Below are 21,535 nucleotides of genomic sequence, written 5' to 3'. Positions count from 1 at the left end.
CTGTCCTGGGAGTGTTTTATGGGGACAGTGTAGAGGGAGCTTTACTCTGTATCTAACCCCGTGCTGTACCTGTCCTGGGAGTGTTTGATGGGGACAGTGTAGAGGGAACATTACTCTGTATCTAACCCCGTGCTGTACCTGTCCTGGGAGTGTTTGATGGGGACAGTGTAGAGGGAGCATTACTCTGTATCTAACCCCGTGCTGTACCTGTCCTGGGAGTGTTTGATGGGGACGGTGCAGAGGGAGCTTTGCTCTGTATCTAACCCCGTGCTGTACCTGTCCGAAAGTGTTTGATGGGGACGGTGTAGAGGGAGATTTACTCTGTATCTAATCCCGTGCTGTACCTGTCCTGGGAGTGTTTGATGGGGACGGTGTAGTGGGAGCTTTACTCTGTATCTAACCCCGTGCTGCACCTATCCTGGTAGTGTTTGCTGGGGAAAGTGTAGAGGGAGCTTTACTCTGTATCTAACACCATGCTGTACCTGTCCTGGGAGTGTTTAATGGGGGACAGTGTAGAGGGAGCTTTACTCTGCATCTAACCCCTTGCTGTACCTGTCTTGGGAGTGTTTGATGGGGACTGTGTAGAGGGAGCTTAACTCTGCATTTAACCCCGTGCTGTACCTCTCCTGCGATTATTTGATGGGGACAGTGTAGAGGGAGCTTTACTCTGCATTTTATCCCGTGCTGTACCTGTCCTGGGAGTGTTTCATGGGGACAGTGTAGAGGGAGCTTTACTCTGTATCTCACCCCGTGCTGTACCTGTCCTGCGAGTGTTTGATGGGGACAGTGTAGAGGGAGCTTTACTCTGCATTTAATCCCGTGCTGTACCTGTCCTGGGAGTGTTTGATGGGGACAGTGTAGAGGGAGCTTTACTCTGTATCTAACCCCGTGCTGTACCTGTCCAGCGAGTGTTTGATGGGGACAGTGTAGAGGGAACATTACTCTGTATCTAACCCCGTGCTGTACCTGTCCTGGGAGTGTTTGATGGGGACGGTGCAGAGGGAGCTTTGCTCTGTATCTAACCCCGTGCTGTACCTGTCCTGGGAGTGTTTGATGGGGACAGTGTAGAGGGAGCTTTACTCTGTATCTAACCCCGTGCTGTACCTGTCCTGGGAGTGTTTGATGGGGACAGTGTAGAGGGAGCTTTACTCTGTATCTAACCCCGTGCTGTACCTGTCCTGGGAGTGTTTGATGGGGACGGTGTAGAGGGAGCATTACTCTGTATCTAACCCCGTGCTGTACCTGTCCTGGGAGTGTTTGATGGGGACAGTGTAGAGGGAGCATTACTCTGTATCTAACCCCGTGCTGTACCTGTCCTGGGAGTGTTTGATGGGGACGGTGCTGACAGAGCTTTACTCTGTATCTAACCCCGTGCTGTACCTGTCCTGGGAGTGTTTGATGGGGACGGTGTAGAGGAAGATTTACTCTGTATCTAATCCCGTGCTGTACCTGTCCTGGGAGTGTTTGATGGGGACGGTGTAGTGGGAGCTTTACTCTGTATCTAACCCCATGCTGTACCTATCCTGGTAGTGTTTGCTGGGGAAAGTGTAGAGGGAGCTTTACTCTGTATCTAACACCATGCTGTACCTGTCCTGGGAGTGTTTAATGGGGGACAGTGTAGAGGGAGCTTTACTCTGCATCTAACCCCTTGCTGTACCTGTCTTGGGAGTGTTTGATGGGGACTGTGTAGAGGGAGCTTAACTCTGCATCTAACCCCGTGCTGTACCTGTCCTGCGAGTATTTGATGGGGACAGTGTAGAGGGAGCTTTACTCTGCATTTTATCGCGTGCTGTACCTGTCCTGGGAGTGTTTCATGGGGACAGTGTAGAGGGAGCTTTACTCTGCATTTAATCCCGTGCTGTACCTGTCCTGGGAGTGTTTGATGGGGACGGTGCAGAGGGAGCTTTACTCTGTATCTAACTTTGTGCTGTACCTATCCTGGGAGTGTTTGATGGGGACAGTGTAGAGTGAGCTTTACTCGATATCTAACCCCGTGCTGTACCTGTCTTGGGAGTGTTTGATGGGGACTGTGTAGAGGGAGCTTTACTCTGCATTTTATCCCGTGCTGTACCTGTCCTGGGAGTGTTTCATGGGGACAGTGTAGAGGGAGCTTTACTCTGTATCTAACCCCGTGCTGTACCTGTCCTGGGAGTGTTTGATGGGGACAGTGTAGAGGGAGTTTTACACTGTATCTAAAGACATGCTGTACCTGTCCTGGGAGTGTTTGATGGGGACAGTGTAGAGGGAACATTATTGTGTATCTAACCCCGTGCTGTACCTGTCCCGGGAGTGTTTGATGGGGACAGTTTAGAGGGAGCATTACTCTGTATCTAACCCCGTGCTGTACCTGTCCTGGGAGTGTTTGATGGGGACGGTGCAGAGGGAGCTTTGCTCTGTATCTAACCCCGTGCTGTACCTGTCCTGGGAGTGTTTGATGGGGACGGTGTAGAGGGAGCTTTACTCTGTATCTAACTTTGTGCTGTACCTATCCTGGGAGTGTTTGATGGGGACAGTGTAGAGGGAACATTACTCTGTATCTAACCCCGTGCTGTACCTGTCCTGGGAGTGTTTGATGGGGACAGTGTAGAGGGAGCATTACTCTGTATCTAACCCTGTGCTGTAACTGTCCTGGGAGTGTTTGATGGGGACGGTGCAGAGGGAGCTTTGCTCTGTATCTAACCCCGTGCTGTACCTGTCCGAAAGTGTTTGATGGGTACGGTGTAGAGGGAGATTTACTCTGTATCTAACCCCGTGCTGTACCTGTCCTGGTAGTGTTTGATGGGGAAAGTGTAGAGGGAGCTTTACTCTCTATCTAACACCGTGCTGTACCTGTCCTGGGAGTGTTTAATGGGGGACAGTGTAGAGGGAGCTTTACTCTGCATCTAACCCCGTGCTGTACCTGTCTTGGGAGTGTTTGATGGGGACAGTGTAGAGGGAGCTTAACTCTGCATCTAACCCCGTGCTGTACCTGTCCTGCGAGTGTTTGATGGGGACAGTGTAGAGGGAGCTTTACTCTGCATTTAATCCCGTGCTGTACCTGTCCTGGGAGTGTTTGATGGGGACAGTGTAGAGGGAGCTTTACTCTGTATCTAAACCCGTGCTGTACCTGTCCTGGGAGTGTTTGATGGGGACAGTGTAGAGGGAGCTTTACTCTGTATCTAACCCCGTGCTGTACCTGTCCTGGGAGTGTTTTATGGGGACAGTGTAGAGGGAGCTTTACTCTGTATCTAACCCCGTGCTGTACCTGTCCTGGGAGTGTTTGATGGGGACAGTGTAGAGGGAACATTACTCTGTATCTAACCCCGTGCTGTACCTGTCCTGGGAGTGTTTGATGGGGACAGTGTAGAGGGAGCTTTACTCTGCATTTTATCGCGTGCTGTACCTGTCCTGGGAGTGTTTCATGGGGACAGTGTAGAGGGAGCTTTACTCTGCATTTAATCCCGTGCTGTACCTGTCCTGGGAGTGTTTGATGGGGACGGTGCAGAGGGAGCTTTACTCTGTATCTAACTTTGTGCTGTACCTATCCTGGGAGTGTTTGATGGGGACAGTGTAGAGTGAGCTTTACTCGATATCTAACCCCGTGCTGTACCTGTCTTGGGAGTGTTTGATGGGGACTGTGTAGAGGGAGCTTTACTCTGCATTTTATCCCGTGCTGTACCTGTCCTGGGAGTGTTTCATGGGGACAGTGTAGAGGGAGCTTTACTCTGCTTCTAACCCCGTGCTGTACCTGTCTTGGGAGTGTTTGATGGGGACAGTGTAGAGGGAGCTTAACTCTGCATCTAACCCCGTGCTGTACCTGTCCTGCGAGTGTTTGATGGGGACAGTGTAGAGGGAGCTTTACTCTGCATTTAATCCCGTGCTGTACCTGTGCTGGGAGTGTTTGATGGGGACAGTGTAGAGGGAGCTTTACTCTGTATCTAACCCCGTGCTGTACATGTCCTGGGAGTGTTTGATGGGGCCAGTGTAGAGGGAGTTTTACACTGTATCTAAAGACATGCTGTACCTGTCCTGGGAGTGTTTGATGGGGACAGTGTAGAGGGAACATTATTGTGTATCTAACCCCGTGCTGTACCTGTCCCGGGAGTGTTTGATGGGGACAGTGTAGAGGGAGCATTACTCTGTATCTAACCCCGTGCTCTACCTGTCCTGGGAGTGTTTGATGGGGACAGTGTAGAGGGAGCTTTACTCTGTATCTAACCCCGTGCTGTACCTGTCCTGGGAGTGTTTGATGGGGACGGTGCAGAGGGAGCTTTACTCTGTATCTAACTTTGTGCTGTACCTATCCTGGGAGTGTTTGATGGGGACAGTGTAGAGTGAGCTTTACTCGATATCTAACCCCGTGCTGTACCTGTCTTGGGAGTGTTTGATGGGGACTGTGTAGAGGGAGCTTTACTCTGCATTTTATCCCGTGCTGTACCTGTCCTGGGAGTGTTTCATGGGGACAGTGTAGAGGGAGCTTTACTCTGTATCTAACCCCGTGCTGTACCTGTCCTGGGAGTGTTTGATGGGGACAGTGTAGAGGGAGTTTTACACTGTATCTAAAGACATGCTGTACCTGTCCTGGGAGTGTTTGATGGGGACAGTGTAGAGGGAACATTATTGTGTATCTAACCCCGTGCTGTACCTGTCCCGGGAGTGTTTGATGGGGACAGTTTAGAGGGAGCATTACTCTGTATCTAACCCCGTGCTGTACCTGTCCTGGGAGTGTTTGATGGGGACGGTGCAGAGGGAGCTTTGCTCTGTATCTAACCCCGTGCTGTACCTGTCCTGGGAGTGTTTGATGGGGACGGTGTAGAGGGAGCTTTACTCTGTATCTAACTTTGTGCTGTACCTATCCTGGGAGTGTTTGATGGGGACAGTGTAGAGGGAACATTACTCTGTATCTAACCCCGTGCTGTACCTGTCCTGGGAGTGTTTGATGGGGACAGTGTAGAGGGAGCATTACTCTGTATCTAACCCCGTGCTGTAACTGTCCTGGGAGTGTTTGATGGGGACGGTGCAGAGGGAGCTTTGCTCTGTATCTAACCCCGTGCTGTACCTGTCCGAAAGTGTTTGATGGGTACGGTGTAGAGGGAGATTTACTCTGTATCTAACCCCGTGCTGTACCTGTCCTGGTAGTGTTTGATGGGGAAAGTGTAGAGGGAGCTTTACTCTCTATCTAACACCGTGCTGTACCTGTCCTGGGAGTGTTTAATGGGGGACAGTGTCGAGGGAGCTTTACTCTGCATCTAACCCCGTGCTGTACCTGTCTTGGGAGTGTTTGATGGGGACAGTGTAGAGGGAGCTTAACTCTGCATCTAACCCCGTGCTGTACCTGTCCTGCGAGTGTTTGATGGGGACAGTGTAGAGGGAGCTTTACTCTGCATTTAATCCCGTGCTGTACCTGTGCTGGGAGTGTTTGATGGGGACAGTGTAGAGGGAGCTTTACTCTGTATCTAACCCCGTGCTGTACCTGTCCTGGGAGTGTTTGATGGGGCCAGTGTAGAGGGAGTTTTACACTGTATCTAAAGACATGCTGTACCTGTCCTGGGAGTGTTTGATGGGGACAGTGTAGAGGGAACATTATTGTGTATCTAACCCCGTGCTGTACCTGTCCCGGGAGTGTTTGATGGGGACAGTGTAGAGGGAGCATTACTCTGTATCTAACCCCGTGCTCTACCTGTCCTGGGAGTGTTTGATGGGGACAGTGTAGAGGGAGCTTTACTCTGTATCTAACCCCGTGCTGTACCTGTCCTGGGAGTGTTTGATGGGGACGGTGCAGAGGGAGCTTTACTCTGTATCTAACTTTGTGCTGTACCTATCCTGGGAGTGTTTGATGGGGACAGTGTAGAGTGAGCTTTACTCGATATCTAACCCCGTGCTGTACCTGTCCTGGGAGTGTTTGATGGAGTCAGTGTAGAGGGAGCTTTACTCTGCATCTAACCCCGTGCTGTACCTGTCTTGGGAGTGTTTGATGGGGACAGTGTAGAGGGAGCTTTACTCTGCATCTAACCCTGTGCTGTACCTGTCCTGTGAGTGTTTGATGGGGACAGTGTAGAGGGAGCTTTACTCTGCATTTAATCCCGTGCTGTACCTGTCCTGGGAGTGTTTGATGGGGACAGTGTAGAGCGAGCTTTACTCTGTCTCTAACCCCGTACTGTACCTGTCCTGGGAGTGTTTGATGGGGACAGTGTAGAGGGAGCTTTACTCTGTAACTAACCCCGTGCTGTACCTGTCCCGGGAGTGTTTGATGGGGACAGTGTAGAGGGAGCTTTACTCTGTATCTAACCCCGTGCTGTACCTGACCTGGGAGTGTTTGATGGGGGACAGTGTAGAGGGAGTTTTACTCTGTATCTAACCCCGTGCTGTACCTGTCCTGGGAGTGTTTGATGGGGACAGTGTAGAGCGAGCTTTACTCTGTCTCTAACCCCGTGCTGTACCTGTCCTGCGAGTGTTTGATGGGGACAGTGTAGAGGGAACTTTACTCTGTATCGAACCCCGCGCTGTACCTGTCCTGGGAGTGTTTGATGGGGACAGTGTAGAGGGAGGTTTACTCTGTATCTAACCCCGTGCTGTACCTGTCCTGGGAGAGTTTGATGGGGACAGTGTAGAGGGAGCTTTACTCTGTATCTAACCCCGTGCTGTACCTGTCCTGGGAGTGTTTGATGGGGACAGTGTACAGGGAGCTTTACTCTGTCTCTAACCCCGTGCTGTACCTGTCCTGGGAATGTTTGATCGGGACAGTGTAGAGAGAGCTTGACTCTGTATCTAACCCCATGCTGTACCTGTCCTGGGAGTGTTTGATGGGGACAGTGTAGAGGGAGCATTACTCTGTGTCAAATCCCGTGCTGTACCTGTCCTGGGTGTGTTTGATGGGGGCAGTGTAGAGGGAGCTTTACTCTGTATCTAACCCCGTGCTGTACCTGTCCTGGGAGTGATTGATGGGGACAGTGTAGAGGGAGCTTTACTCTGTATCTAACCCTGTGCTGTACCTGCCCTGGGAATGTTTGATGGGGACAGTGTAGAGGGAGCTTTACTCAGTATCTAACCCCGTGCTGCACCTGTCCTGGGAGTGTTTGATGGCGACAGTGTAGAGGGAGCTTCACTCTGTATCTAACCCCGTGCTGTACCTGTCCTGGGAGTGTTTGATGGGGACAGTATAGAGGGAGCTTTACTCTGTGTCTAACCCCGTGCTGTACCTGTCCTGGGAGTGTTTGATGGAGACGGTGTAGAGGGAGCTTTACTCTGTATCTAACCCCGTGCTGTACCTGTCCTGGGAGTGTTTGATGTGGGCAGTGTAGAGGGAGCTTTACTCTGTATCTAACCCCTTTCTGTACCTGTCCTGGGAGTGTTTGATGGGGATGGTGTAGAGGGAGCTTCACTCTGTATCTAACCCCGTGCTGTACCTGTCCTGGGAGTGTTTGATGGGGACAGTGTAGAGGGAGCTTTACTCTGTATCTAACCCCATGATGTACCTGTCCTGGGAGTGTTTGATGGGGACAGTGTTTAGGGAGCTTTACTTAGTATCTAATGCCGTGCTGTACCTGTCCTGGGAGTGTTTGATGGGGAAGGTGTAGATGGAGATTTACTCTGTATCTAATCCCGTGCTGTACCTGTCCTGGGAGTGTTTGATGGGGACAGTGTAGAGGGAGCTTTACTCTGTATCTAACCCCGTGCTGTACCTGTCCTGGGAGTGTTTGATGGGGACAGTGTAGAGGGAGCTCTACTCTGTATCTAACCCCGTGCTGTACCTGTCCTGGGAGTGTTTGATGGGGACAGTGAAGAGGGAGCTTTACTCTGTATCTAACCCCGTTCTGTACCTGTCCTGGGAGTGTTTCATGGGGACAGTGTAGAGGGAGCTTTACTCTGTCACTAACCCCGTGCTGTACCTGTCCTGCGAGTGTTTGATGGGGACAGTGTAGAGGGAACTTTACTCTGTATTTAACCCCGTGCTGTACCTGTCCTGGGAGAGTTTGATGGGGACAGTGTAGACGGAGCTTTACTCTGTATCTAACCCCGTGATGTACCTGTCCTGTGAGTGTTTGTTGGGGACAGTGTAGAGGGAAGCTTTACTCTGTATCTAACCCTGTGCTGTACCTGTCCTGGGAGAGTTTGATGGGGACAGTGTAGAGGGAGCGTTACTCTGTATCTAACCCCGTGATGTACCTGTCCTGTGAGTGTTTGTTGGGGACAGTGTAGAGGGAAGCTTTACTCTGTATCTAACTCCGTGCTGTACCTGTCCTGGGTGTGTTTGATGGGGACAGTGTAGAGGGAGCTTTACTCTGTATCTAACCCCGTGCTGTACCTGTCCTGGGAGTGTTTGATGGGGACAGTGTAGAGTGAGCTTTACTCGATATCTAACCCCGTGCTGTACCTGTCCTGGGAGTGTTTGATGGAGTCAGTGTAGAGGGAGCTTTACTCTGCATCTAACCCCGTGCTGTACCTGTCTTGGGAGTGTTTAATGGGGACAGTGTAGAGGGAGCTTTACTCTGCATCTAACCCTGTGCTGTACCTGTCCTGTGAGTGTTTGATGGGGACAGTGTATAGGGAGCTTTACTCTGCATTTAATCCCGTGCTGTACCTGTCCTGGGAGTGTTTGATGGGGACAGTGTAGAGCGAGCTTTACTCTGTCTCTAACCCCGTGCTGTACCTGTCCTGGGAGTGTTTGATGGGGACAGTGTAGAGGGAGCTTTACTCTGTAACTAACCCCGTGCTGTACCTGTCCCGGGAGTGTTTGATGGGGACAGTGTAGAGGGAGCTTTACTCTGTATCTAACCCCGTGCTGTACCTGTCCTGGGAGTGTTTGATGGGGGACAGTGTAGAGGGAGTTTTACTCTGTATCTAACCCCGTGCTGTACCTGTCCTGTGAATGTTTGATGGGGACAGTGTAGAAGGAGCTTTACTCTCACTCTAACCCCATGCTGTACCTGTCCTGCGAGTGTTTGATGGGGACAGTGTAGAGGGAACTTTACTCTGTATCTAACCCCGCGCTGTACCTGTCCTGGGAGTGTTTGATGGGGACAGTGTAGAGGGAGGTTTACTCTGTATCTAACCCCGTGCTGTACCTGTCCTGGGAGAGTTTGATGGGGACAGTGTAGAGGGAGCTTTACTCTGTATCTAACCCCGTGCTGTACCTGTCCTGGGAGTGTTTGATGGGGACAGTGTACAGGGAGCTTTACTCTGTCTCTAACCCCGTGCTGTACCTGTCCTGGGAATGTTTGATCGGGACAGTGTAGAGAGAGCTTGACTCTGTATCTAACCCCATGCTGTACCTGTCCTGGGAGTGTTTGATGGGGACAGTGTAGAGGGAGCATTACTCTGTGTCAAATCCCGTGCTGTACCTGTCCTGGGTGTGTTTGATGGGGGCAGTGTAGAGGGAGCTTTACTCTGTATCTAACCCCGTGCTGTACCTGTCCTGGGAGTGTTTGATGGGGACAGTGTAGTGGGAGCTTTACTCTGTATCTAACCCTGTGCTGTACCTGCCCTGGGAATGTTTGATGGGGACAGTGTAGAGGGAGCTTTACTCAGTATCTAACCCCGTGCTGCACCTGTCCTGGGAGTGTATGATGGCGACAGTGTAGAGGGAGCTTTACTCAGTATCTAACCCCGTGCTGCACCTGTCCTGGGAGTGTTTGATGGCGACAGTGTAGAGGGAGCTTCACTCTGTATCTAACCCCGTGCTGTACCTGTCCTGGGAGTGTTTGATGGGGACAGTATAGAGGGAGCTTTACTCTGTGTCTAACCCCGTGCTGTACCTGTCCTGGGAGTGTTTGATGGAGACGGTGTAGAGGGAGCTTTACTCTGTATCTAACCCCGTGCTGTACCTGTCCTGGGAGTGTTTGATGGGGAAGGTGTAGATGGAGATTTACTCTGTATCTAATCCCGTGCTGTACCTGTCCTGGGAGTATTTGATGGGGACAGTGTAGAGGGAGCTTTACTCTGTCTCTAACCCCGTGCTGTACCTGTCCTGGGAGTGTTTGATGGGGACAGTGTAGAGAGAGCTTTTCTCTGTATCTAACCCCGTGCTGTACCTGTCCTGGGAGTGTTTGATGGGGACAGTGTAGAGGGAGATTTACTCTGCATCTAACCCCGTGCTGTAGCTGTCTTGGGAGTGTTTGATGGGGACAGTGTAGAGAGAGCTTTACTCTGTATCTAACCCCGTGCTGTACCTGTCCTGGGAGTGTTTGATGGGGACAGTGTAGAGGGAGCTCTACTCTGTATCTAACCCCGTGCTGTACCTGTCCTGGGAGTGTTTGATGGGGACAGTGAAGAGGGAGCTTTACTCTGTATCTAACCCCGTTCTGTACCTGTCCTGGGAGTGTTTCATGGGGACAGTGTAGAGGGAGCTTTACTCTGTCACTAACCCCGTGCTGTACCTGTCCTGCGAGTGTTTGATGGGGACAGTGTAGAGGGAACTTTACTCTGTATTTAACACCGTGCTGTACCTGTCCTGGGAGAGTTTGATGGGGACAGTGTAGAGGGAGCTTTACTCTGTATCTAACCCCGTGATGTACCTGTCCTGTGAGTGTTTGTTGGGGACAGTGTAGAGGGAAGCTTTACTCTGTATCTAACTCCGTGCTGTACCTGTCCTGGGTGTGTTTGATGGGGACAGTGTAGAGGGAGCTTTACTCTGTATCTAACCCCGTGCTGTACCTGTCCTGGGAGTGTTTGATGGGGTCAGTGTAGAGGGAGCTTTACTCTGTATCTAACCCCGTGCTGTACCAGTCCTGGGAGTGTTTGATGGGGACAGTGTAGAGGGAGCTTTACTCTGTATCTAACCCCGTGCTGTACCTGTCCTGGGAGTGTTTGATGGGGACAGTGTAGAGGGAGCATTACTCTGTGTCAAACCCCGTGCTGTACCTGTCCTGGGTGTGTTTGATGGGGGCAGTGTAGAGGGAGCTTTACTCTGTATCTAGACCCGTGCTGTACCTTTCCTGGGAGTCTTTGATGGGGACAGTGTAGAGGGAGCTTGACTCTGTATCTAACTTTGTGCTGTACCTATCCTGGGAGTGTTTGATGGGGACAGTGTACAGTGAGCTTTACTCGATATCTAACCCCGTGCTGTACCTGTCTTGGGAGTGTTTGATGGGGACTGTGTAGAGGGAGCTTAACTCTGCATCTAACCCCGTGCTGTACCTGTCCTGCGAGTATTTGATGGGGACAGTGTAGAGGGAGCTTTACTCTGCATTTTATCCCGTGCTGTACCTGTCCTGGGAGTGTTTCATGGGGACAGTGTAGAGGGAGCTTTACTCTGTATCTAACCCCGTGCTGTACCTGTCCTGGGAGTGTTTGATGGGGACAGTGTAGAGGGAGTTTTACACTGTATCTAAAGACATGCTGTACCTGTCCTGGGAGTGTTTGATGGGGACAGTGTAGAGGGAACATTATTGTGTATCTAACCCCGTGCTGTACCTGTCCCGGGAGTGTTTGATGGGGACAGTTTAGAGGGAGCATTACTCTGTATCTAACCCCGTGCTGTACCTGTCCTGGGAGTGTTTGATGGGGACGGTGCAGAGGGAGCTTTGCTCTGTATCTAACCCCGTGCTGTACCTGTCCTGGGAGTGTTTGATGGGGACGGTGTAGAGGGAGCTTTACTCTGTATCTAACTTTGTGCTGTACCTATCCTGGGAGTGTTTGATGGGGACAGTGTAGAGGGAACATTACTCTGTATCTAACCCCGTGCTGTACCTGTCCTGGGAGTGTTTGATGGGGACAGTGTAGAGGGAGCATTACTCTGTATCTAACCCCGTGCTGTAACTGTCCTGGGAGTGTTTGATGGGGACGGTGCAGAGGGAGCTTTGCTCTGTATCTAACCCCGTGCTGTACCTGTCCGAAAGTGTTTGATGGGTACGGTGTAGAGGGAGATTTACTCTGTATCTAACCCCGTGCTGTACCTGTCCTGGTAGTGTTTGATGGGGAAAGTGTAGAGGGAGCTTTACTCTCTATCTAACACCGTGCTGTACCTGTCCTGGGAGTGTTTAATGGGGGACAGTGTAGAGGGAGCTTTACTCTGCATCTAACCCCGTGCTGTACCTGTCTTGGGAGTGTTTGATGGGGACAGTGTAGAGGGAGCTTAACTCTGCATCTAACCCCGTGCTGTACCTGTCCTGCGAGTGTTTGATGGGGACAGTGTAGAGGGAGCTTTACTCTGCATTTAATCCCGTGCTGTACCTGTGCTGGGAGTGTTTGATGGGGACAGTGTAGAGGGAGCTTTACTCTGTATCTAACCCCGTGCTGTACCTGTCCTGGGAGTGTTTGATGGGGCCAGTGTAGAGGGAGTTTTACACTGTATCTAAAGACATGCTGTACCTGTCCTGGGAGTGTTTGATGGGGACAGTGTAGAGGGAACATTATTGTGTATCTAACCCCGTGCTGTACCTGTCCCGGGAGTGTTTGATGGGGACAGTGTAGAGGGAGCATTACTCTGTATCTAACCCCGTGCTCTACCTGTCCTGGGAGTGTTTGATGGGGACAGTGTAGAGGGAGCTTTACTCTGTATCTAACCCCGTGCTGTACCTGTCCTGGGAGTGTTTGATGGGGACGGTGCAGAGGGAGCTTTACTCTGTATCTAACTTTGTGCTGTACCTATCCTGGGAGTGTTTGATGGGGACAGTGTAGAGTGAGCTTTACTCGATATCTAACCCCGTGCTGTACCTGTCCTGGGAGTGTTTGATGGAGTCAGTGTAGAGGGAGCTTTACTCTGCATCTAACCCCGTGCTGTGCCTGTCTTGGGAGTGTTTGATGGGGACAGTGTAGAGGGAGCTTTACTCTGCATCTAACCCTGTGCTGTACCTGTCCTGCGAGTGTTTGATGGGGACAGTGTAGAGGGAGCTTTACTCTGCTTTTAATCCCGTGCTGTACCTGTCCTGGGAGTGTTTGATGGGGACAGTGTAGAGCGAGCTTTACTCTGTCTCTAACCCCGTGCTGTACCTGTCCTGGGAGTGTTTGATGGGGACAGTGTAGAGGGAGCTTTACTCTGTAACTAACCCCGTGCTGTACCTGTCCCGGGAGTGTTTGATGGGGACAGTGTAGAGGGAGCTTTACTCTGTATCTAACCCCGTGCTGTACCTGTCCTGGGAGTGTTTGATGGGGGACAGTGTAGAGGGAGTTTTACTCTGTATCTAACCCCGTGCTGTACCTGTCCTGTGAATGTTTGATGGGGACAGTGTAGAAGGAGCTTTACTCTCACTCTAACCCCGTGCTGTACCTGTCCTGCGAGTGTTTGATGGGGACAGTGTAAAGGGAACTTTACTCTGTATCTAACCCCGCGCTGTACCTGTCCTGGGAGTGTTTGATGGGGACAGTGTAGAGGGAGGTTTACTCTGTATCTAACCCCGTGCTGTACCTGTCCTGGGAGAGTTTGATGGGGACAGTGTAGAGGGAGCTTTACTCTGTATCTAACCCCGTGCTGTACCTGTCCTGGGAGTGTTTGATGGGGACAGTGTACAGGGAGCTTTACTCTGTCTCTAACCCCGTGCTGTACCTGTCCTGGGAATGTTTGATCGGGACAGTGTAGAGAGAGCTTGACTCTGTATCTAACCCCATGCTGTACCTGTCCTGGGAGTGTTTGATGGGGACAGTGTAGAGGGAGCATTACTCTGTGTCAAATCCCGTGCTGTACCTGTCCTGGGTGTGTTTGATGGGGGCAGTGTAGAGGGAGCTTTACTCTGTATCTAACCCCGTGCTGTACCTGTCCTGGGAGTGTTTGATGGGGACAGTGTAGAGGGAGCTTTACTCTGTATCTAACCCTGTGCTGTACATGCCCTGGGAATGTTTGATGGGGACAGTGTAGAGGGAGCTTTACTCAGTATCTAACCCCGTGCTGCACCTGTCCTGGGAGTGTTTGATGGCGACAGTGTAGAGGGAGCTTCACTCTGTATCTAACCCCGTGCTGTACCTGTCCTGGGAGTGTTTGATTGGGACAGTATAGAGGGAGCTTTACTCTGTGTCTAACCCCGTGCTGTACCTGTCCTGGGAGTGTTTGATGGAGACGGTGTAGAGGGAGCTTTACTCTGTATCTAACCCCGTGCTGTACCTGTCCTGGGAGTGTTTGATGTGGGCAGTGTAGAGGGAGCTTTACTCTGTATCTAACCCCTTTCTGTACCTGTCCTGGGAGTGTTTGATGGGGATGGTGTAGAGGGAGCTTCACTCTGTATCTAACCCCAGTGCTGTACCTGTCCTGGGAGTGTTTGATGGGGACAGTGTAGAGGGAGCTTTACTCTGTATCTAACCCCATGATGTACCTGTCCTGGGAGTGTTTGATGGGGACATTGTTTAGGGAGCTTTACTTAGTATCTAATGCCGTGCTGTACCTGTCCTGGGAGTGTTTGATGGGGACAGTGTAGAGGGAGCTTTACTCTGTCTCTAACCCCGTGCTGTACCTGTCCTGGGAGTGTTTGATGGGGACAGTGTAGAGAGAGCTTTACTCTGTATCTAACCCCGTGCTGTACCTGTCCTGGGAGTGTTTGATGGGGACAGTGTAGAGGGAGATTTACTCTGCATCTAACCCCGTGCTGTAGCTGTCTTGGGAGTGTTTGATGGGGACAGTGTAGAGAGAGCTTTACTCTGTATCTAACCCCGTGCTGTACCTGTCCTGGGAGTGTTTGATGGGGACAGTGTAGAGGGAGCTCTACTCTGTATCTAACCCCGTGCTGTACCTGTCCTGGGAGTGTTTGATGGGGACAGTGAAGAGGGAGCTTTACTCTGTATCTAACCCCGTTCTGTACCTGTCCTGGGAGTGTTTCATGGGGACAGTGTAGAGGGAGCTTTACTCTGTCACTAACCCCGTGCTGTACCTGTCCTGGGAGTGTTTAATGGGGACAGTGTAGAGAGAGCTTTACTCTGTATCTAACCCCGTGCTGTACCTGTCCTGGGAGTGTTTGATGGGGACAGTGTAGAGGGAGATTTACTCTGCATCTAACCCCGTGCTGTAGCTGTCTTGGGAGTGTTTGATGGGGACAGTGTAGAGAGAGCTTTACTCTGTATCTAACCCCGTGCTGTACCTGTCCTGGGAGTGTTTGATGGGGACAGTGTAGAGGGAGCTCTACTCTGTATCTAACCCCGTGCTGTACCTGTCCTGGGAGTGTTTGATGGGGACAGTGAAGAGGGAGCTTTACTCTGTATCTAACCCCGTTCTGTACCTGTCCTGGGAGTGTTTCATGGGGACAGTGTAGAGGGAGCTTTACTCTGTATCTAACCCCGTGCTGTACCTGTCCTGTGAGTGTTTGTTGGGGACAGTGTAGAGGGAAGCTTTACTCTGTATCTAACCCCGTGCTGTACCTGTCCTGGGAGAGTTTGATGGGGACAGTGTAGAGGGAGCGTTACTCTGTATCTAACCCCGTGATGTACCTGTCCTGTGAGTGTTTGTTGGGGACAGTGTAGAGGGAAGCTTTACTCTGTATCTAACTCCGTGCTGTACCTGTCCTGGGAGTGTTTGATGGGGACAGTGTGGAGGGAGCTTTACTCTGTATCTAACCCCGTGCTGTCCCTGTCCTGGGTGTGTTTGATGGGGACAGTGTAGAGGGAGCTTTACTCTGTATCTAACCCCGTGCTGTACCTGTCCTGGGAGTGTTTGATGGGGTCAGTGTAGAGGGAGCTTTACTCTGTATCTAACCCCGTGCTGTACCAGTCCTGGGAGTGTTTGATGGGGACAGTGTAGAGGGAGCTTTACTCTGTATCTAACCCCGTGCTGTACCTGTCCTGGGAGTGTTTGATGGGGACAGTGTAGAGGGAGCATTACTCTGTGTCAAACCCCGTGCTGTACCTGTCCTGGGTGTGTTTGATGGGGGCAGTGTAGAGGGAGCTTTACTCTGTATCTAGACCCGTGCTGTACCTGTCCTGGGAGTCTTTGATGGGGACAGTGTAGAGGGAGCTTGACTCTGTATCTAACCCTGTGCTGTACCTGCCCTGGGAATGTTTGATGCGGACAGTGTAGAGGGAGCTTTACTCAGTATCTAACCCCGTGCTGCACCTGTCCTGGGAGTGTTTGATGGCGACAGTGTAGAGGGAGCTTCACTCTGTATCTAACCCCGTGCTGTACCTGTCCTGGGAGTGTTTGATGGGGACAGTGTAGAGGGAGCTTTACACTGTGTCTAACCCCGTGCTGTACCTGTCCTGGGAGTGTTTGATGGAGACGGTGTAGAGGGAGCTTTACTCTGTATCTAACCCCGTGCTGTACCTGTCCTGGGAGTGTTTGATGTGGGCAGTGTAGAGGGAGCTTTACTTTGTACCTAACTCCTTTCTGTACCTGTCCTGGGAGTGTTTGATGGGGATGGTGTAGAGGGAGCTTCACTCTGTATCTAACCCCGTGCTGTACCTGTCCTGGGAGTGTTTGATGGGGACAGTGTAGAGGGAGCTTTACTCTGTATCTAACCCCATGATGTACCTGTCCTGGGAGTGTTTGATGGGGACAGTGTAGAGGGAGCTTTACTTAGTATCTAATGCCGTGCTGTACCTGTCCTGGGAGTGTTTGATGGGGAAGGTGTAGATGGAGATTTACTCTGTATCTAATCCCGTGCTGTACCTGTCCTGGGAGTGTTTGATGGGGACAGTGTAGAGGGAGCTTTACTCTGTCTCTAACCCCGTGCTGTACCTGTCCTGGGAGTGTTTGATGGGGACAGTGTAGAGAGAGCTTTACTCTGTATCTAACCCCGTGCTGTACCTGTCCTGGGAGTGTTTGATGGGGACAGTGTAGAGGGAGATTTACTCTGCATCTAACCCCGTGCTGTAGCTGTCTTGGGAGTGTTTGATGGGGACAGTGTAGAGGGAGATTTACTCTGCATCTAACCCCGTGCTGTACCTGTCCTGCGAGTCTTTGATGGGGACAGTGTAGAGGGAGCTTTACTCTGCATCTAATCCCGTGCTGTACCTGTCCTGGGAGTGTTTGATGGGGACAGTGTAGAGGGAGCTTTACTCTGTATCTAACCCCGTGCTGTACCTGTCCTGGGAGTGTTTGATGGGGACAGTGAAGAGGGAGCTTTACTCTGTATCTAACACCGTTCTGTACCTGTCCTGGGAGTGTTTCATGGGGACACTGTAGAGGGACCTTTACTCTGTATCTAACCCCGTGCTGTACCTGTCCTGGGAGTGTTTGATGGGGACGGTGTAGAGGGAGCTTTACTCTGCATCTAACCCCGTGCTGTACCTGTCCTGGGAGTCTTTGATGGTGACAGTGTAGAGGGAGCTTTACTCTGTATCTAACCCTGTGCTGTACCTGTCCTGGGAGTGTTTGATGGGGACAGTGTAGAGGGAGCTTTACTTTGTATCTAACCCCGTTCTGTACCTGTCCTGGGAGTATTTGATGGGGCAGTGTAGAGGGAGCTTTACTCTGTATCTGACCCCGTGCTGTAGCTGTCCTGGGAGTGTTTGATGGGGACAGTGTAGAGGGAGCTTTACTCTGTATCTAACCCCGTGCTGTACCTGTCCTGGGAGTGTTTGATGGGGACAGTGTAGAGGGAGCTTTACTCTGTATCTATCCCCGTGCTGTATCTGTCCTGGGAGTGTTTGACGGGGACAGTGTAGAGGGAACTTTACTCTGTCACTAACCCCGTGCTGTACCTGTCCTGCGAGTGTTTGATGGGGACAGTGTAGAGGGAACTTTACTCTGTATTTAACCCCGTGCTGTACCTGTCCTGGGAGAGTTTGATGGGGACAGTGTAGAGGGAGCTTTACTCTGTATCTAACCCCGTGATGTACCTGTCCTGTGAGTGTTTGTTGGGGACAGTGTAGAGGGAAGCTTTAGTCTGTATCTAACCCCATGCTGTACCTGTCCTGGGAGTGTTTGATGGGGACAGTGTAGAGGGAGCTTTACTCTGTATCTAACCCCGTGCTGTACCTGTCCTGGGAGTGTTTGATGGGGACAGTGTAGAGGGAGCTTTACTCTGTATCTAACCCCATTCTGTACCTGTCCTGGGAGTGTTTGATGCGGACAGTGTAGAGGGAGCTTTACTCTATATTTAACCCCGTGCTCTACCTGTCCTGGGAGTGTTTGATGGGGACAGTGTAGAGGGAGCTATACTCTGTATCAAACCCCGTGCTGTACCTGTCCTGGGTGTGTTTGATGGGGGCAGTGTAGAGGGAGCTTTACTCTGTATCTAACACCGTGCTGTACCTGCCCTGGGAGTGTTTGATGGGGACAGTGTAGAGGGAGCTTTACTCTGTATCTAACCCCGTGCTGTACCTGTCCTGGGAGTGTTTGATGGGGGACAGTGTAGAGGGAGCTTTACTCTGTATCTAACCCCGTGCTGTACCTGTCCTGGGAGTGTTTGATGGGGAGAGTGTAGAAGGAGCTTTACTCTGTCTCTAACCCCGTGCTGTACCTGTCCTGGGAGTGTTTGATGGGGACAGTGTAGAGGGAGCTTTACTCTGTATCTAACCCCGTGCTGTACCTGTCCTGGGAGTGTTTGATGGGGACAGTGTAGAGGGAGCTTTACTCTGTATCTAACCCCGTGCTGTACCTGTCCTGGGAGTGTTTGATGGGGACAGTGTAGCGGGAGCTTTACTCTGTATCTAACCCCGTACTGTACCTGTCCTGGGAGTGTTTGATGGGGACAGTGAAAAGAGAGCTTTACTCTGTATCTAACCCCGTGCTGTACCTTTCCGGGAGTGTTTGATGGGGACAGTGTAGAGGGAGCTTTACTCTGTATCTAACCCCGTGCTGTACCTGTCCTGGGAGTGTTTGATGGGGACAGTGTCGAGGGAGCTTTACTCTGTCTCTAACCCCGTGCTGTACCTGTCCTGGGAGTGTTTGATGGGGAAGGTGTAGATGGAGATTTACTCTGTATCTAATCCCGTGCTGTACCTGTCCTGGGAGTGTTTGATGGGGATAGTGTAGAGGGAGCTTTACTCTATATCGAACCCCGTGCTGTACCTGTCCTGGGAGTGTTTGATGGGGACAGTGTAGAGGGAGCTTTACTCTGTACCTAACCCCGTGCTGTACCTATCCTGGGAGTGTTTGATGGGGACAGTGTAGAGGGAGCTTTACTCTGTATCTAACCCCGTGCTGTACCTGTCCTGGGAGTGTTTGATGGGGACAGTGTAGAGGGAGCTTTACTCTGTATCTAACCGCGTGCTGTACCTGTCCTGGGAGTGTTGATGGGGACAGTGTCGAGGGAGTTTTACTCTGGATCTAACCCCGTGCTACACCTGTCCTGGGAGCGTTTGATGGAGACAGTGTAGAGGGAGCTTTACTCTGTATCTAACCCCGTGCTGTACCTGTCCTGGGAGTGTTTGATGGGGACAGTGTAGAGGGAGCTTTACTCTGTATCTAACCCCGTGCTGTACCTGTCCTGGGAGTGTTTGATGGGGACAGTGTAGAGGGAGCTTTACTCTGTATCTAACCCCGTGCTGCACCTGTCCTGGGAGTGTTTGATGGGGACAGTGTAGAGGGAGCTTTCCTCTGTATCTAACCCCGGGCTGTGCCTGTCCTGGGAGTGTTTGATGGGGACAGTGTAGAGGGAGCTTTACTCTGGATCTAACCCCGTGCTGTACCTGTCCTGGGAGTGTTTGATGGAGAAAGTGTAGAGGGAGCTTTACTCTATCTAACCCCGTGCTGTACCTGTCTTGTTAGTGTTTGATGGGGACAGTGTAGAGGGAGCTTTACTCTGTATCTAACCCCGTGCTGTGCCTGTCCTGGGAGTGTTTGATGGGGACAGAGTAGAGGGAGCTTTACTCTGTATCTAACACCGTGCTGTACCTGTCGTGGGAGTGTTTGATGGGGACAGTGTAGAGGGAGCTTTACTCTGTCTCTAACCCCGTGCTGTACCTGTCCTGGGAGTGTTTGATGGGGACAGTGTAGAGGGAGCTTTACTCTGTATCTAACCCCGTGCTGCACCTGTCCTGGGAGTGTTTGATGGGGACAGTGTAGAGGGAGCTTTACTCTGTATCTAACCCCGTGCTGTACCTGTCCTGGGAGTGTTTGATGGGGACAGTATAGAGGGAGCTTTACTCTGTATCTAACCCCGTGCTGTACCTGTCCTGGGAGTGTTTGATGGGGACAGTGTAGAGGGAGCTTTACTCTGTATCTAACCCCGTGCTGTGCCTGTCCTGGGAGTGTTTGATGGGGACAGTGTCGAGGGAGCTTTACTCTGTATCTAACCCCGTGCTGTACCTGTCCTGGGAGTGTTTGATGGGGACAGTGTAGAGGGAGCTTTACTCTGTATCTAACCCCGTGCTGTACCTGTCCTGGGAGTGTTTAATGGGGACAGTGTAGAGGGAGCTTTACTCTGTATCTCACCCCGTGCTGTACCTGTCCTGGGAGTGTTTGATGGGGACAGTGTAGAGGGAGCTTTACTCTGTATCTAACCCTGTGCTGTACCTGTCCTGGGAGTGTTTGATGGGGACAGTGTAGAGGGAGCTTTACTCTGTATCTGAACCCGTGCTGTACCTGTCCTGTGAGTGTTTGATGGGGACAGTGCAGAGGGAGCTTTACTCTGTATCTAACCCTGTGCTGTACCTGTCTTGGGACTGTTTGATGGGGACAGTGTAGAGGGAGCTTTACTCTGTATCTAACCCCGTGCTGTACCTGTCCTGGGAGTGTTTGATGGTGACAGTGTGGAGCGAGCTTTACTCTGTATCTAACCCTGTGCTGTACCTGTCCTGGCAGTGTTTAATGGGGACAGTGTCGAGCGACCTTTACTCTGTCTCTAACCCCGTGCTGTATGTCTTCCAGGCCGCCCAGCGTGTCTCGATATTCCCTGCCCACCTCGTAGTTCCGATTCGGCCGTGCGCAAGGACCTATCATGCTCAAAATCCTGTGTCGACGATCGAGATTGCCTGAGGCGTCAGTGTCTCTGCGACGGCGCCTGCGGTCTAAGTTGTATCTCCGCAAGTGAGTTCCTTCAGAAACTTGCGCTTCACTTCATGGTCAATCAGCCGGTGGGGGGGGGGGGATGTTTTGGGTGGGGGAATACTATGTTGTTATATTTTGTGTGAGGGTGTGCAGCATTGTTGTCATGAAGCCAGGTAATGGTTATCAGAGACAGCCTGTCTGGGAGAGCCAAGTGTTCAAGGGGCTTGAGATGCTAATTTCATGCATTTATCATAAAGCTAAGATCAAGTGGATTGATGCCCTCCTGGGAAGCTTTAGCTCAGTAGCTTTAGAACAAAGAACAAAGAAATGTACAGCACAGGAACAGGCCCTTCGGCCCCCCAAGCCTGTGCCGACCATGTTGCCCGACTAAACTAAAATCTTCTGCACTTCCGGGGTCCATATCCCTCTATTCCCGTCCTATTCGTGTATTTGTCGAGATGCCCCGTAAACGTCACTATCGTCCCTGCTTCCACCACCTCCTCCGGTAGCGAGTTCCAGGCACCCACTACCCTCTGCGTAAAAAACTTGCCTCGTACATCTACTCTAAACCTTGCCCCTCGCACCTTAAACCTATGCCCCCTAGTAATTGACCCCTCTACCCTGGGGAAAAGCCTCTGACTATCCACTCTGTCTATGCCCCTCATAATTTTGTAGACCTCTATCTGGTCGCCCCTCAACCTCCGTCGTTCCGGTGAGAACAGACCGAGTTTATTCAACCGCTCCTCATAGCTAATGCCCTCCATACCA

At 51.4% G+C, this 21,535-nt stretch overlaps 1 protein-coding gene across 1 annotated transcript in view; it reads left to right on the top strand.

Moving 5' to 3' along the window:
• ntd5 (ntl-dependent gene 5) overlaps positions 1-21,535 on the top strand; it is a 236,893-nt gene that overhangs the window by 43,806 nt on the left and 171,552 nt on the right. The window contains exon 2 of the mRNA XM_072489194.1: positions 20,648-20,806. Within this exon, the coding sequence (XP_072345295.1) occupies positions 20,648-20,806 (159 nt within the window). The remainder of the gene's footprint in view (positions 1-20,647; positions 20,807-21,535) is intronic.

This window comes from Scyliorhinus torazame, chromosome 23 (genome assembly GCF_047496885.1).
Source record: "Scyliorhinus torazame isolate Kashiwa2021f chromosome 23, sScyTor2.1, whole genome shotgun sequence".
NCBI classification, from domain to species: domain Eukaryota; kingdom Metazoa; phylum Chordata; class Chondrichthyes; order Carcharhiniformes; family Scyliorhinidae; genus Scyliorhinus; species Scyliorhinus torazame.
This window is presented reverse-complemented; position numbering and strand designations above follow the sequence as displayed.